Source organism: Psammomys obesus, unplaced genomic scaffold (assembly GCF_907164565.1).
Source record: "Psammomys obesus unplaced genomic scaffold, mPsaObe1.curated_primary_1811, whole genome shotgun sequence".
NCBI classification, from domain to species: domain Eukaryota; kingdom Metazoa; phylum Chordata; class Mammalia; order Rodentia; family Muridae; genus Psammomys; species Psammomys obesus.
In genome coordinates this window covers 56,143,382-56,159,504 of record NW_026591086.1, presented here as the reverse complement: position 1 = coordinate 56,159,504, position 16,123 = coordinate 56,143,382, and the positions used below count along the sequence as shown (strand labels likewise).

Here is a 16,123-nt window from a genome sequence, read left to right as displayed (position 1 = left end):
GTGTGTGTGTGTGTGTGTGTGTGTGTGTGTGTGTGTGTGTGTGTGTGCCTGTGCTGAGTTTCACTTACCCCTTTTCGATACTTATAACTTTTCTTGACTTAGTACTGTGGCTGTAGCTTCTAGAATAGTGCTCAATAGAATCGGTTAGACCGTCTTAAACTTTTAGGGGATTTTTTTTTTTTCAGTGTTTTCTCATTGACAGGGATGTTACTGTAGCTGTGTATTTTGTGCTCAGTAGAATCGGTTGGACCGTCTTAAACTTTTAGGGGATTTTTTTCAGTGTTTTCTCATTGACAAGGATGTTATTGTAGCTCGGTATTGTGGACAGGGCTTGTTTTGTGTTGAGGTAGGTATCTGTTGTCATACTGGGAAGAGCTCATTTAATTCTTAAGTTGCCAAAAGTATAAAATATTTTTAATGAGAATCGGTGTTGAAGTTTGACTTGGGATTTTTGCGTTTCTTCAAGTGGCAGTGGCCATTCTCCTCTCTCTGTGAAGGCTGCACTGTACATCTGTGGCTTGACTTGATCTTGTAACTACTGTCCAGCGGTGACTGGGGTCTATACTTGTGTCTCCTGTGATATTTTGTAAACATTCGGTATTGACTTACACTGACCGCATGAAAAGAAAGGGATTTCTGTGTGTGGTAGTCAGGGTTACATGTCAGTTGGCCAGATTAAAGTTTCCAGTTCTGATCGTTTGCTCGAACAGAAACCACGGTGCTGGTTGAAAGGTATTTTGAAGATGTGATTACTGCTTGTAATTGGCTGGTTTCAAGTAAGGGAGATCATATCAGATCTTGGCCAACTTGGGCTGGTGGATTAAAAGGCTGTAAGAGCAGAGGCAGAAAAGTCCTTGCTGTGGCTAACAGGCTCCCCTGCCTTGCCAAGAGCCTGCCAGGTTGATTCTGAACTTGCCTCACCTGCCCCCAACCACACAGACCAAGTGCCAGCAGTGAATCTTCTCAGAATGTTTGTCTTGAACTAGCTGTATTTTTCTTCGATCCTCTTTTCCTTTTCTTCCTCTTTTTCTTTTTCAGGGGCTGAGAGTTAAGACTATATATCTCACTATATATCTCTGGCTGTTCTGAACTCACTCTGTAGACCGGACTGGCCTTCAACTCACACATATCCACCTGCCTCAGTCTTTCAAGTGCTGGGATTAAAGGTGTATACAGCATACCCAACTGTCCATACCTTTTTTTTTTTTTTCTAAAGGAAAACCAAGAATTTGTTAGCACTGGTGTTTTTCCTTTCCTACGAGTTTCATAGAATTCACCCATGAAGCAGATAAACCAAAAACTTTGATTAGTCACTTAATTCCTTTCCAATTATGAATTTAGATTCTCAAACTGAAATAGTTACTCAGATTGCTATTTCTTTTAATATAACCTTTAGCTACCATTTCTCAAGACATTAGTCCTTTACCTCAAACATGTTAAGTGTTTAATCATCGGCTTTCTAATGCCTGTGATGCCTTCTGCGATAGATGATAATGGCAATTTTCCTTCTTCCTTGATCAGCCTTGAAGCTTGCTAAATTTATTAGTGTTTTGAAAGGCCAAAGATTGGCCTGGAACTCCCTACGCAGATCAAGCTGGCCTTAAACTTGAAGCCATCCTCCTGTCTTTGACTCCCAAGTTATGTCTTTATAGGCCTGTGCCACCATGTATGGTTTGTTTTGTTTTGTTTTTCCAACATTTTAAAATATTTTTTAAATTTATTTTTTATTTATTACAACTTATCCACTTTATATCCCAGCTGTAGGCCCACCCCCGTCCCTTCCCAATCCCAGCCTCCCTCTTTCTTCTTCTCCTATGCTCTTCCCCTAGTCCACTGATAAGGGAGCTCCTCCTTCCCTTCCATCTGACCCTAGCCTATCAGGTCTCATCAGGACTGGCTGCATTGCCTTCCTCTGTGGCCTGGTAAGGCTGATCCCCCACATCAGGGGGAGGTGATCAAAGAGCCAGCCACAGAGTTCATGTCAGAGACAGTCCCCTTACTAGGGAACCCATATCTCCATGCAAGGTCCTTGGTTGGAGTATCAGTCTCAGAAAAGACCTCTGAGCCCAGATTTTTTGGTTCTGTTGTTCTCCTTATGGAACTCCAGCCCCCTCCAGGTCTTTCTATCTCCCCCTTCTTTCATAAGATTCCCTGTACTCTGCCCAAACTTTGGTTATGAGTCTCAGCATCTGCTTTGATACCCTGCTAACGGGTCCTCTGTTGTGGGCTCCTGTCCTGTTCCCTGTTTTCTCCCTCTTCCAATGTCCATCTCATTTGCCTTCTGAGTGAGGATTGTTCATATTACCCAGGGTCCTCCTTCTTGCTTAGCTTCTTTATGTGTACAGATTTTAGTATGTTTATATTACATGTCTAATATCTATTTGTAAGTGAGTATATACCATGTGTGTCTTTCTGCTCCTGGGATACCTCACTCAAGAAGATCTTTTCTAGTTCCCATCAATTGTCTGCAAATTTCATGATTTCCTTGTTTTTAATTGCTGTGTAGTATTCCGTTGTGTAAATGTATCACAATTTCTGTATCTATTCCTCAATTGAGGGACTTCTGGGTTATTTCCAGATTCTGGCTATTACGAATAAAGCTGCTTCAAACATGGTTGAACAAATGTCCTTGTTGTGTACTTGTGCATATTTTGGATGTATGCCTAGGACTGGTATAGCTGGGTCTTGAGGAAGCACTATTCCTAATTGTCTGAGAAAGCGCCAGATTGATTTCCAAAGTAGTTGTACAAGTTTACATTCCCACCAGCTATGGAGGAGGGTTCCCCTTTCTCCACATCCTCTCCAGCATGTGTTGTCACTTGGAAATCAAAACGACCCTGAGATTTCTCCTTACACCCATCAGAATGGCTAAGATAAAAAAAAAAAAAAAAAAAAAAAAAACTCAAGTTTTTTCCATTTTTGTTTTTTTCTCCTTATTTGCTTTTATGTGTTCTTTAAAAAAAAGTCTTTAGATTATTTTTCATTATTTTATGTGCACAAGTGTCTTGCTTACATATGTGTATGCGCACCAATGATGTGCTGGATGCATGAGGTGGAGAAGTAGGTGTCAGACGGCCTAGAACTGGAGCTGTGGCTGGTCATGGGGCACCATGTGGGTATTGGGGACTGGACCAGAGTCTTGTGGAAGCAGTCACTGTTCTTAACCACAAAGCGATCTCCTCCTGCTTTTCTATCTTAAGATCTAGTTTAACATCTGTGACATGTAGATTTTCTTTAAAAATAAGTTAAAGCTAGACATTTACCTCTAAACATAGCATTAGTTGCAACTTTCAGATTTTCATAGTATCTGATTTTCATCTTTGTTTTCAAACTACTTTCATTTTGTTGTGTTTTTGTAAACCTGGTATTATTTAGAAGTGGTGGTCACTTTTCTAGTTATGTCGTTTTTGAGTTATTGTCTTCTGAAGTAAAATATATTCTACATTTTTGTCATTGAAGTTTGTGGCTATATACTTTAGGACATGGTGAATTTGTACTTGAAAAGAATTGACCATGGTATCATAGCTATCAGCCATCATAGTTTGTTTGCTCACAACAAACTCTTACATTTCTTTCAATTTTTTATTAGTTTGTCCTGCCAGTTGTTGAAGTAAATATGTCATAGTCATGTGCCACCTGACTGGATTTATCTATTTCTTCTGTGTAGTGTCAGATTTTGCTTTAACATTCTGAAGCTATTTTTAAAATTCATGTAAGTTGATTTGTGTTTCTCTCCTGGATAATTAGACCCAGGGTTTTTTGCTTGTTTGTTTGTTTTGTTTTGTTTTTTTAAAAAGTGGTTTTGTTTTTACGTGTGTGTTTTTCTGTGGGTCTCTGGGCCTGCCTGTGAGTGCAGGTAGCTGCAGAGGCCAGAGGGGGGCATCAGATCCCTTGGGGCTTGGGTTCCTGGAAGCTTGTGCAGCTTGCTGGAGACCAAATCCTGTCTCCTTTGAGAGCAGACAGTGCTCTCCACCCCGAGCCATCTCTCCAGCCCCCTGATGCTTTTATTCCGATGAAATGTTTTCTTTTGTGAGTTCTTGAATTAAAAGCTTTGTTGTTCACAGTGGTAACGACAAGTTTACCTTTATATGTATCTTTATTTTTAACTTGAATCCAAAGTGTAATGTTATATCTTCAGGCTGAAGTCTTGAGTTTCATAATACCCATTAACACTGGAAAAAGCCAAGATGAAACTTTTCATCAGCAAACAGGTTAGAACTCACAAGCCTTCTCTTCAGTGCTGTTGACTTTGATTGTGAGTACAGAGCTAAAAGACGGTGACCCAGGACCCCAAGCTGCTGTGGGTGTCAGTCACTCAGTCAGATGGCAAATGGATGCAGCAATGACTGTCTGCCGATTCAAAAGCATCACGCTAGAGAGGTTTATGCTACATGCAAATCCAACATCCCCATGTGCCGTAAAGCCCTGACTTAACAGAGATGGCTGAATTGCAGAGATCAGGAGACAAGTGTAAGTGGCACCTAAGTGGCTTCTGTAATGATTGATGTTAGATCTGGGGAGCAGAGCTGACCTCTGAACTCTGAGGCACATAGGGGGCAGGGCTGTTATGTAAGTTGTACCTACTGACAAGATGCAAACACTGGCAGCGTGTAAGGATTGAGGCTTATGTGTAAAGCTCTGAATATTTCCTTTGTGCTTGAACATATCCTGTAATTGGAGGGTGATGAGTCTAATCTGATAGAAATTACATGTTTATTTCTTAATACTTTCCAAGTCTATATGCTGTTCAAACTTTTAATGCCTAAGAATCCTGTACTACCCAGCAGCATAATTTGTTATGGTATTTTTTTTTTTCACTCAGAGATCGGTTTCTTTTATCTCACATGTTCCCAAAATAGTAGATGAAAGAGTTTCTTTTATACATACACCAGTAGAAAGCTTACTGATCAAAACCTACTCGTCATTTTTTTCCCTTGCTAAATCAGAGGGAAATCTTGCCAAGATGTGAATCCTGCGTGCTTACTGCACTTGAGGCGGATCTTTCTCAAAACCGGCAGCATGGAAAGCAATCCAGACAATACACACTGATGACAACATGAAACAGGTTCCGCAGTCCCACTGACAGCGCGTCCCAAAGCCTTCTGGCTGCGCTGGGCTGTGAGCAGTCTGAGCCTGATTTTATTTTTAATGCTGTGAACAAATAGTAAAAAGCTCTGCGTACCAGTCAAGTGGCTTTATGGGTGAACACGTATTTTTAGTCAGCTCCCGAGAAGGTATGAGATAGGGTTCACATCAGGGATGGGGTGAGCCGTGGCATGATGGCTCACATAAAATCAGACTACATTTTTACTACTGTTTGTAGGAAACATACTCTTCGGCACTACATCCCATAGAACATCAGCCAGAGAACCCCACAAAGTGAAATTTAAAGTAAACTTCATGTAGGTGTCTACGAGTGCCCCCAGAATGAAAGCAGTTGAGGAGATAAATACCAAAAGCCTGAACAGGTCCTTGTCACTAAAAGTGTTCTGGTGAAAAAGAAATGGTTTTAAAATCTCTATTATTATTAAATTGTGATATTCTAAAGAAAATTCTTATATGTTCCGTGCTGGTTTTATTCATTTGCTTTTAGAGGCTGGGTCTATATAACTCAGGCTGGCCTGGAAATCACTGTGTAGTCCAGTCTGGCCTCCGACCCACAGTGATTCTCCTGTCTCCACCTGTCAAGGGCTGAGCTTACTCTTGCACGCTACCACACCACAGCTGTAGAGGAAACTCAGGTCCTGAGGGAGCTTCTGTGGGCTTTGCCACCATGAGCACAGGAGCACAAAATGTAAAATACCCAACCTTCATTCTGTGCCCTAAAATTTTACAGATTTGTTAAAACCAAGTTCACTCTCTTCTTTTTCCATAAGTTGTTTTGCAATTGAGGGATTAAAAGTAATTTTTCTTAGGAAATTTTATGTTTTAATTTAATATTTACTCAGTCAGCAAGAATCGGTATTCTGTGTTAGCCAGCATCTTTGAACTTTTAAAACTTTCATTCTGTTTCATGAGCTGGGCAGCATGGTAGTCTCTATCAGCCGGGGTCAAGGATGCGTCACCTCATGAATATGGCTGGTATAACAATCAAAAGCCCAACGCCATTTATTAAATTCTGGGAAAGGGGAAGTAATGAAGAATAAGAGTATGCTTATATATTTATTTTTAAGTATGAAGCTTTGTGTTTCATGCTCTCTCTCTCTCTCTCTCTCTTTCTCTCTCTTGTCTGTGTGTGTATACAGACCAAAAGTCAAATCAGGTTCCTTTTTCAATCACTTCCCACCTTATTTTTAGAGACTGTCTCTTTGTGGACCTGGAGCTCACGCTGTTTCTTCAAACTCTAAGAGTCCACGTGTCTCCACTTTGATAGCTCCGGGCTTACAGACATGGACTGCCACATGCTCTTAGCGTAGCTGCAGGGGACCTGGGATCCCAGTGTTGTGCTTGATTGACTGTGCTGATATCAAAGAAGACACCTTTAAGCACCCTGTGCCTGGTGTAGTCGCCAGTGATGCTGCTGTTCCTTCCTCGAGCGTGGAAGGGTTCTCTGCAGTTCCAGTGAGGCTTTGTGAAGAAGAGAGCGGAATCCAAAGAAAATAACCCACTGAAGTCTGGTTTTGAAAAGCAGAAATTCTTGCTAAAGAGACCCTGTCTCGTTTCTGTTTGCTCTTCTAGACGTTGCTCCTTGTAATAAGTGTGATAGCTGTGGCAGCTGCAGTGATTCCTTGGATCATAATTCCCTTGGTCCCACTCTCCATCATCTTCTTGGTTCTTCGGCGATATTTCTTAGAAACTTCAAGGGATGTCAAGCGCCTGGAGTCTACAAGTGAGTACTAAGGGTCTTGGTGAGCATCACGCTTCTGTGATGGAGGAGAATGGTAATTAAGGTCTGTGAAAGTCCGCAGGCCTACTATGCTCCAGCAGCTCTCATTGGTCAACATTCATTCAGACATTGAACATGGCTATTGCATCTATCAGGGATCGTGTAGAGCAGGTGACTTCCCAAGGGTGACTTTGCAGCTTAACCTGAGAAAGGGGTAGATGCCCTGTGTAGAATATACTCCCCCAAGGACGGGACCCTTTTCTGGCTCGTGGCTTACCTCCTCTCATAGGCAGGAGGCACACCAGAAGTGTTTTCTGATAAACATTACATTTAGAAGGAAAGTAATCAGGGAATTCTTCCTTGAAGACTCTAGAAATGACAAAAGGAACAATTTGAAGAGGGAGAAGAGTAATAAAATGTACTCTTGTACTGTAGTCATGGTGCTGATTCTTCTTTCCATTCAGTGCTGATTGTGAGTGGCATTGTGTGAAGGTCAGGTAGACTCATTCATCTACTTTGGAGAGTAGCAGAAAGATCAGTCGAGAATAATCTGGTCTATTGCTCCATTTAACTTCCCAGTTTTGGAATAGGAAGGAAAATTAATTAATTTTCAGACTAATCACTCTTTTCTATAGGTGTCCACAGATGATGAACTGATCAAGAGCATTTCTCATTATGAATGGACAAACCTGTTTCATTCTTGTTAAAATCAAAAGCCATATGCACAGAATTCCTACTTTTAAAAACGTATAAGGTTAATAGCCAAAAAAAGAGAAGGAACATATTTATAATCTTTTAGAAATTCTTTGTTTATGTGTGCATGTGTGTCTGTATATGTGTGTGCTCTTGGAGGCCAGGAGAGGGTGCTGGATCCCTTGGAACTGGAGTTATATGTGGTTGTGAGCTGCTACATGTGGGTGCTGGGAACCGAACTTGTGTCCTCTGGAAGAGTGGTCTTAACCACTGAGCTGTCACCCTAGCCCCAGGAAATAAGACATTTGTTCTAGAAAATGTCCACAATGAATAACTGCTACTTGGCTTTCTGAAAGCCGAGCCAGGACGTGTTACATGATGTGGCTGTAAGTTCACCGGAGCCAAGGTTTTTCTTTCCTCGCAACCTAATGTGCACGTTTTTAAATAGACTCTGAGGCGGCATTCATCATAACTGTGTAAAGGATAGCAGGGGGCACTTCACAGAAGCTTTCGAAAAATCTCCAGTCACGAGGAGAACCCGTTAACTGCTGTGAGCCCGTGTTGTGACGTGTTTCAGTGGAAGGCCGTGTTTAGAGCGCGGCTGTAGCTGCTCCAGTGACAGGGCTCAGAGAAGTCAGAGAATGAAGGGTTGGCACTGCCGAGCGACCTCCTTTGTGCATTTCCGTGTCTTTTATTCACCGGTTTGTTGCAAAGGAAACTGAATATATTCAGAGAAAGTCTAGTCATCCAACAAGGCATAGACTAGTGTCAGTGGCAAGAACTGCTGACCCCTCTTAAATTTTTGTTTTTATTTATTTATTATTTATTACAGTTGATTCACTTTGTATCCTGGCCATAGCCCCCTCACTCATCTCTTCCCAGTCCCACCCTCCCACTTCTTCCATGCCTCTCCCCTAGTCCACTGATAGGGGAGAACCTCCTCCCCTTCTATCTGACCCTAGCCTATCAGGTCTCATCAGGATTGGCTGCATCATCTTCCTCTGTGGCCTGGCAAGGCTGCACCCCCCAGGGGGAGGTGATCCAAGAGGCAGCCACTGAGTTCATGTCAGAGACAGTCTCTGCTCCCCTTACTAGGGCCCCCACTTGGAGACTGAACTGCCTATGTGCTTCATCTGAGCTGAGGATGTAGGTTCTCTCCAAGCATGGTCCTTGGTTGGAGTATCGTTCTCAGCAGGACTTCCTGGGCCCAGGTTTTTTGATTCTGTTGCTCTCCTTGTGGAGTTCCTGTCCCCTCCAGGTCTATCTTCCCCTTCTTTCATAAGATTCCCTGTACTCTGCCCACAGTTTGGCTATGAGTCTCAGTATCTCCTTCAATACCCTGGGTGGAGTCTTTCAGAGGTCCTGTCCTGTTCCCTGTCTTCTACTACTGATGTCTATCCCATTTGCCCTTCTGAATGAGGATTAAGCCTCTTCCCTAGGACACATTTGTTTTAAATCCAAATAGGATTTTCCTTCTTGAAACTCAAGACATACCTTGATAAAGTTTTGGCCTAGTTTTGTCATAACTTTGTCTGTGCTTCTGCTGCACTCGAGGTGTGCAGGCCCTAGTTGACTGCAGCAACAGCTTAATGATAGCCATCTGCGTGAGGGTCTGTGGTACATACAGTTCCTCTCTCGCTGTGTGACTGCCGCCACAGTCACTAACTCCACCTGTTTGCTCTGGCAGGACGGCTTATACCTGTCTCCTTGTTTTGCTGCAACAGGTTTTTAGAGCCCCAGAGTTCGTTTTTAGATTGCACTCCCTAACTAAACCGCAGCAGTACTTGTTTGATGCATGTCTTAAGCAGACCCTGTCATTTAGTAATGTCCAGAGTGTGAGGGCATGTGCCGTTCTATCAGGGTGCTTTGATCCATTAGCAATGCCTGCCACGGCCATAAGCTAGCAGAGTGGCAACCTATGCCACATACTTTCAGAACATAGAACCTGGAGTCTGCTGTTCTAAAGAGTTCCATGTCAGATGCTCAAGAATATTGTTCAATGTGAGCTGCTTAGTAAGAACCTTAGTGGTGGAGATTCCGATTAGATATTAGCTGAGTGAGATGGGGGAGGGAAGTTCTGTGTCTTAAAGTTTAGAGAAAACTACATCTGATGATGCATAGAATACTTGATGATGCTCCTTTTGAGACACTGGCTTAGATTAAAAGCACGTCGGAACTAAGACAGAGTTGTATATAGGGGTCTGGGTACTTCCGGTGTTTTCCCTTTGAAAGGCTATTAATCCCTGCCCTGTTGGGTTCTGGTTGCCTGAGGTAATGCTTGGCCATTACCAAGCATTACCAATGCTTGGCCATAATAGAATTTTGTACACAAGGGAATCAAATCATATCCTGAAGGTATCCTGACAGGGCAGGAATGTGGCCTGCACATGTCTTCCGTGCTTCTTCCCTGAGAAGAAACATAATCCAGTAGGTTTTATCCCAGAGAGGCCTCAGAGTCCTGGAAAACGCCACAATAATAAGGAATGTAGGGTGATACCTGCCTGACCATGAGCATCATATGGTCAATTTCAGGATATCTTGGGGTAATGAGGGAGACACGAAGAGCCCCAGATCGTAGCATGCTAGTTAAGTGTACTAGTTAATTTCTTTTCAATACACCTAATTTACCCAACTGCATGTTCATCGCCAAGCAGACTAGCAGGGCATGGAAGAAATAGGATTACTTTTTTTGGGGGGGGGCAAGCAATTTTTTTAATTTTAATTTTATTTTTAATTACACTTTATTTACTTTGTATCCCCCCTCTAGTTCTCTCCCTCCTCCCTTCCCAATCCCTCCCTTCCTCCCCCTTCTCCACTCATGCCCTTCCCCAAGTCCACTGGTAGGGGAGGGTTTCTTTTTCTTCCTTCTGATTCTAGTCTGTTAGGTCTCATCAGGAGTGGCTGGGAACAGGGACTGCTTTTGACATGAACTGATTAGCCTACTCTTTGATCACCTCCCCCTGAGGGGGGAACAGCCTTACCAGGCCACAAAAGAGGACAATGCAGCCATTCCTGATGAGACCTAGCAGACTAGGATCAGAAGGAAGAAAAAGAAATCCTCCCCTACCAGGATTACTTTTTAAAGGTACGGGTTTCTGCACTGCCTCAAGAGATTCTGGGATGTGGTGGTGAGGTGGCTGAGTGGGTGAAGGTTCTTGCCTGAGATCTGTGTTTGCTTCTCTTCCCCTCCCATCCCGGGAGTCATGTCAAGAGGGAAGCAAACCGACTCTGAGAAGTTGTCCTCTGACTCCACAGGCATGCCAGGGATGTGTCACCCCCATCCCAATACTTTTCTGAAAGAACTCTTGGGGTACATTAAGTGCAGAGGCTTCTTGGGGCGCATTTAAACACAGAGATTGGCCTTAAGTTTTCTGCTGCTCAAGGCTGAAGTGACAGCTCAGCTCTGAAACACACCAGCTCTCAACCCCAGCCCTCGACCCACTGCTCACTTAGATCTAACAAGAAGCCAGTGAGGGAAGAGGCTGACATGTTATTTCCTGTGGCGTCATCCATGATCAGAGAGCGCTCATGTGGTGGTATCGCTTGTCCAGTATGAGGGCACAGTGCATGTGCGTTCCCTGTGCTCTCAGCAGAAAGACCCCAGCAGTCTCCTGGGACTGTAACAAGCCTGGCATGACAGGGCTGTCATCGATGCAGACACTGTATTTGCAGAGTGACAGTTCCACAGCCAGTGGATGTTCTGTGAGGCCTGCAGGAAAGGTTGGCGTGAGACCTCAGTGCTCCTGTTTGGAGCCTGACCTCAATCCACTTAGGTTCCTGTATCCATCTTTAACTTTCAAAGATAAACGAAGCGAAAATCAGCGAGAGGTAGGCGTTTAGTTGGTACACTGAAGGAGGGGCCTAGCATGGATGCTGGGGTGGGAACATGAACGTGCCTTCAGAAGCACCCCCAGATTGCCTGGGCTTCTCCATACCAGGCCCAGCTGGCGAGTGCTCACTTAGAGAACGTTTTCTTCCAGAAAGGACTGTCACGGGGAAGGTCTCCTTCACACAGTGTCCACAGTAAGGTAGCGTAGTGAGGAAGTGGCCTCAGGTACAAGCAGGCAGCCACCCAGGCACTGAATAGGCTGCCCACCTCCTCTGACTCCAGTGTCTCGTCTTTGGGTGTGCATTTCTTGCTCAGCCATCCATTAGTGAACTCTGACTTACCTGACCAGTCTTTACCTTGGTGCGAGTTTACCTGACCGTAACACACATCTCACGCCGCGCATCAGTTGTGTGCACAGTAAGCAAGTCAGTACGAGACAGACAGGCGCAGGGGCACCCCGAAGGGTAAGCCTGAATTTTTTCTTCCTTGTTTTCCCTCACTTTATAAAGTACATGCAGCCAGCTATCAACTGAATTTCACGTCGCCCAGACTCTCCATGCTTTAGCAACAGGGCCTGGAAGACAGGCATGTGATGGTGTGATTCATGCGTGCCCCCACTCATGAAGCGTGTGCAGTGGCAGAGGGTACCTCAGTTGGTGGGTGCTCATCTAGCACCACTGAGCGCACATGTCACCTGAGGGTGGCTGAAGCTTGCTGGTCAGAAGCCGTATCCTAGAAACACAAAGCTCATTGTAGGGCACACGTTCTCCATAGTCAAAGATGGACAACGGGGAGTTTGCCCTGTAAGTTCTGATGAGATGAAGCCAGTGAGAGTTGGGGAGAGTAAGGACAGCGCCACACGCCACACTATCTCCTGACCATGGGGATGAGTTTACAACTGGGTTATCATGAAGACATCTTTTAGCTCTTGGGGCTGAAGTCAAGGCCAATCCAGAGATGTCCCCTCAGGGCCAGTGGTACAGGCACAAGTGCAGTGTGATGCCCATGCATGTGGTGACCCTAACAGACTGTTCCTCGCTACCAGGCAGAGGGAGCTTCTCTGGGATGCACTGAGGAGACAACAACTTAACTTGTCTGTCTGTCTGTCTGTCTGTGTGAGGTACTCTATTGTTACTGGGAACAGCAGACATATGCCAGCCCTTAAATTAACAGTCTAAGGTGGGGCAAGGTGGAGACATAGCTCACTTTAATGTGTTTTGGTAAGTCCTCTGATGAAATTACTTTTTAGAACATTACTGGACAAATTAAAAAAATTCAATAAAAAATAATTTCTTCCTATAGAAATATCTAGGACGTATAGGGAAGAAAAGACCTTGAAGGATGAGTTAATGAGGGCACTAGGGAGCTAGACTTGACTTTGGTCAAAGGTGTGCTGAACAGGAGCACTCATTTCCATCTTTAAAATGAGGCATCATCAACCAGGGTTTGAGGGTGGTGGACAGGACCGTCTCCAGGCTGCTGGGAGTGTTTTGACTGAAAACTCAGAGCCCTTCAGGAAGTCCCAAGAATACTTCTTGGTACTTAGGCTCTACTCCATAGACTGTGGGAGGCCTAGGGGAGGCCTGGGAGAGGTGAGGGGAAATGCCAGGGGATGGGGTGAGGAGGCCCAGGGAGCCCAGGGGAGCCCAGGTGGGAGAGGAGGCCTGGGAAGGCTGTGTAGCCAGCGTCACTGAGCGTTCTCTTCTGTGTCCACGTTTCTGCAGCACGGAGCCCGGTGTTCTCCCACTTGTCATCTTCCCTCCAGGGACTGTGGACCATCCGGGCTTATAAAGCTGAAGAGAGGTGTCAGGAGCTCTTTGATGCATACCAGGACCTGCATTCAGGTCTGTATATTTCTGCAAGTGGTTTCAAAAGCTGCCGGCTACTCTTCCCTCAGGCCTGGTCCCTGTGGCCGATTAGCTCTACTAATCTATTAGTCCAGCGCCTGCTGCTGGCGACTGCTGGCCGCATGCCTTCTCCATCTGCTCAGAGGCTCTGGACCCCTTCAGAGCCTTGTGTCCAGCTCCTCTGATTGGCGTGCTCAGTCCTTCCACCTCTGGGCCCTGTGGCTCTCTGTCTGTTTAGGGCTGGGGTCAGCAGATGGATTTTCAGCACGCCCCACCTTTTTTGTGTCTTGATGACTCAGGGGCACTTTAAGGACTACACGATAGTGGTGCATGCAGCCCCCAAGCCACGTCCCACCCCTGGCCCGGCGTGTGCGGAGCACTCGGGTGAAGAAAGTAGCAGAGGCTAATCGGGAGCTGTGTGCTCTGCTGTGAAAGAACTAGAGACAGTCGAGAATGCTGACGGACCTCACCTTAGGCGAGCATGCAAGGGACCGTTCTTCCGTGTTCTTTATTATGATTAGACACCTGCTTGGTGCTGCTTATTTGTGTCTATTTGGTGTGTGTATTGCACATTGCTTTGCATTTCTTGACTTTCTCCAGAAACGTTGCGTGTGTGACCTTGCTGCCCTACTGTGTGTCAACATCTCACTGCCCGTCACATTCGCTGAGGTTAATATGGCTTTTGTCCTTACTCACTGTGCTTTTCTGGTTCACAAACCCAGAGGCTTGGTTCCTGTTTTTGACGACATCGAGATGGTTCGCCTTGCGTCTGGATGCCATCTGTGCCATTTTTGTCATCGTTGTTGCCTTTGGGTCCCTGATTCTGGCAAAAAGTAAGTGCAGATGTGAATAACTATTTATGGTATGATTACAATTTATAGCTGTGTTTACAGTTATTAAATTAAACTCTTGCCACCTTGTCTAGTGGCACAGTCTGTGTGGTTCCAATAAAGTGTGTTAAGGCTTTTACAACGTGTCAGGGTGGGTAGGATCATGCAGTGTGACGCAGGGAGAGGGTCTGCATAGGTTCTTTTCATCTTGGCTGGAATGAGCTGAGGCCTCTACAAAGGACATTCTGAATATTTGCGGCCCGGTGGCCAGGAGATGAGAAGCAAGCTTACTGTTAGCACTGTTTTTGTCTGGCCGAGGGCTACCCATGTGAACCTCGGCTCCTCTTGGGCTGTCCTTGAGTGTGTGCATGCAAGTGTATGCACACAGGTGAAAGAGATGGTCAGCGAGAACAAGCTCCGCCCGGGGCCAGAGCAGGTGTTAGCCTGAGTGGCAGGCAGGAATCCACTGTGCCTGACCTCTTTGCTGCACCACTGAATTGCAATGTTTATTAATAGAACAATGGGAGTCGATTTTACTTTCAAAAGCGCTGGTTCTTAGAACACGTCATCTTGTTTGCAGTGGTTTCCAAATGTGGTTGCACGGGACGTACACAGCGGGATTATGTAACAGGCTTTAAACCATAATGAAGAACGCGAATAATGACGTTATACCTCACAAGTGCAGTGCCCGCCCTTAAATGTGTGTCAGTCCTACTGAGATTCACAAACTCATCTCACAGTCTTTCAGAATTCGTAAAACCGTATCGTGATCTTGGTCAATAAACAGAGGTTTAAGGGTTACCTCTGTTTATGACTTCTGTGTCCTCCCGGTAAAGGAGCAGAAGGCAGCAGGGTCATGTCACAATTGAGATTGACTGTGTTCTCTCTCTCCTCACCAAGCTTTGGATGCCGGGCAGGTCGGCCTGGCCTTATCCTACGCCCTCACGCTCATGGGGATGTTCCAGTGGTCTGTGAGGCAGAGTGCCGAAGTGGAGAATATGGTAACGTTTATCTGAGAGTTTTCAGCCTTTTAAAGTCCCCTTTGCCATTAAATAGCATAAAAGCAATTCTTATGTAAAATATTAAAACTGTTATTTTTTGCATTGCAGCTAACATAGCTTTTTTTTTAAGATCCCATTTCCATCTGTTTAATGTTAATGTAGAATAAAATGTATACGTCTTTTTCTCTGTCTCATGTATGCTGTGTCAGCAGGTTTTAGATTCATGGCAAGCTGTCTTCAGATGTAATAAATGCCTCTGTGTGGGGGGGAAGCCCTGAAACCCTAGAGAGGACATAAGCTAATTTCTCAGAGGCCTGTTTATTTTTGTTTCTTAATGGGTAATTCCTCATTCTTGGTAAGAGAAGAATTCAGTGTTTTGAGGTTGTTTGTTTAATTAATAGCTGTTCCCCTCTCCCGTTCCTGCCCGCTCATCACCAGTTTTAGCATGTCTTCTCCCATGCGGGGATAGAAGGTAGCGGGGCCCAGCGTTTCTGCTGTTCCCTCCTGGGAGGGCCAGCTCCCTTCTCTAAGGAGCTTCTCAAAGGTCACAGGTCATGGCGATTGCAGGTTTACTCAACACGTGAAATTGCTTAGGCTTCGAAACGTTTATTCTGCTAAAGAGATAAAGAGTGAACGTGCCGTCCTTCCTTCTCTCTGCTCTCACACAATAGAGGTTGCTATAGCGAAACCTGAAGCTGCCAGAGATAACTAGTGCGGAATGAGAAACCATTCCTGGAGCAAGAGATTACTGACCAAAGGTCATAAACTCTCGGTTTTACAGAATCCTTCCACTTACGTGTTTGTGGAAGGTGCGTGTGTGCCTGCCCGTGACCTGTGCACATTGCATTGTATGCGCATAGATGAAGGCTAGAGGTTTGGGCCTTCCTCGTTCACCCTTCACCTCACATTTTGAGACATAGATGCTGGGATCCAAACCCAGGTCTTCATGCTTGCCTGTCAGTCAGTTTACCCCCGGAGCCGGCTCCCCTGCACCCCTCTTGCCTTTTTCTCAGTGTTGTAAGGTTGAAGGGACCATCCGCAAGCGAAGCTGTTAGGTGATGCTGAGCAAGATTGACAGTCTCGTCAAAGACCGCAGG

The 16,123-nt window shown here is 45.0% G+C and overlaps 1 protein-coding gene across 1 annotated transcript in view; it reads left to right on the top strand.

Moving 5' to 3' along the window:
* Positions 1-16,123, top strand: part of Abcc4 (ATP binding cassette subfamily C member 4) — a 208,350-nt gene that overhangs the window by 151,272 nt on the left and 40,955 nt on the right. Inside the window, exons 21-24 of the mRNA XM_055609807.1 lie at positions 6,679-6,829; positions 13,073-13,192; positions 13,918-14,028; positions 14,926-15,026. Of these exons, the coding sequence (XP_055465782.1) occupies positions 6,679-6,829; positions 13,073-13,192; positions 13,918-14,028; positions 14,926-15,026 (483 nt within the window). The remainder of the gene's footprint in view (positions 1-6,678; positions 6,830-13,072; positions 13,193-13,917; positions 14,029-14,925; positions 15,027-16,123) is intronic.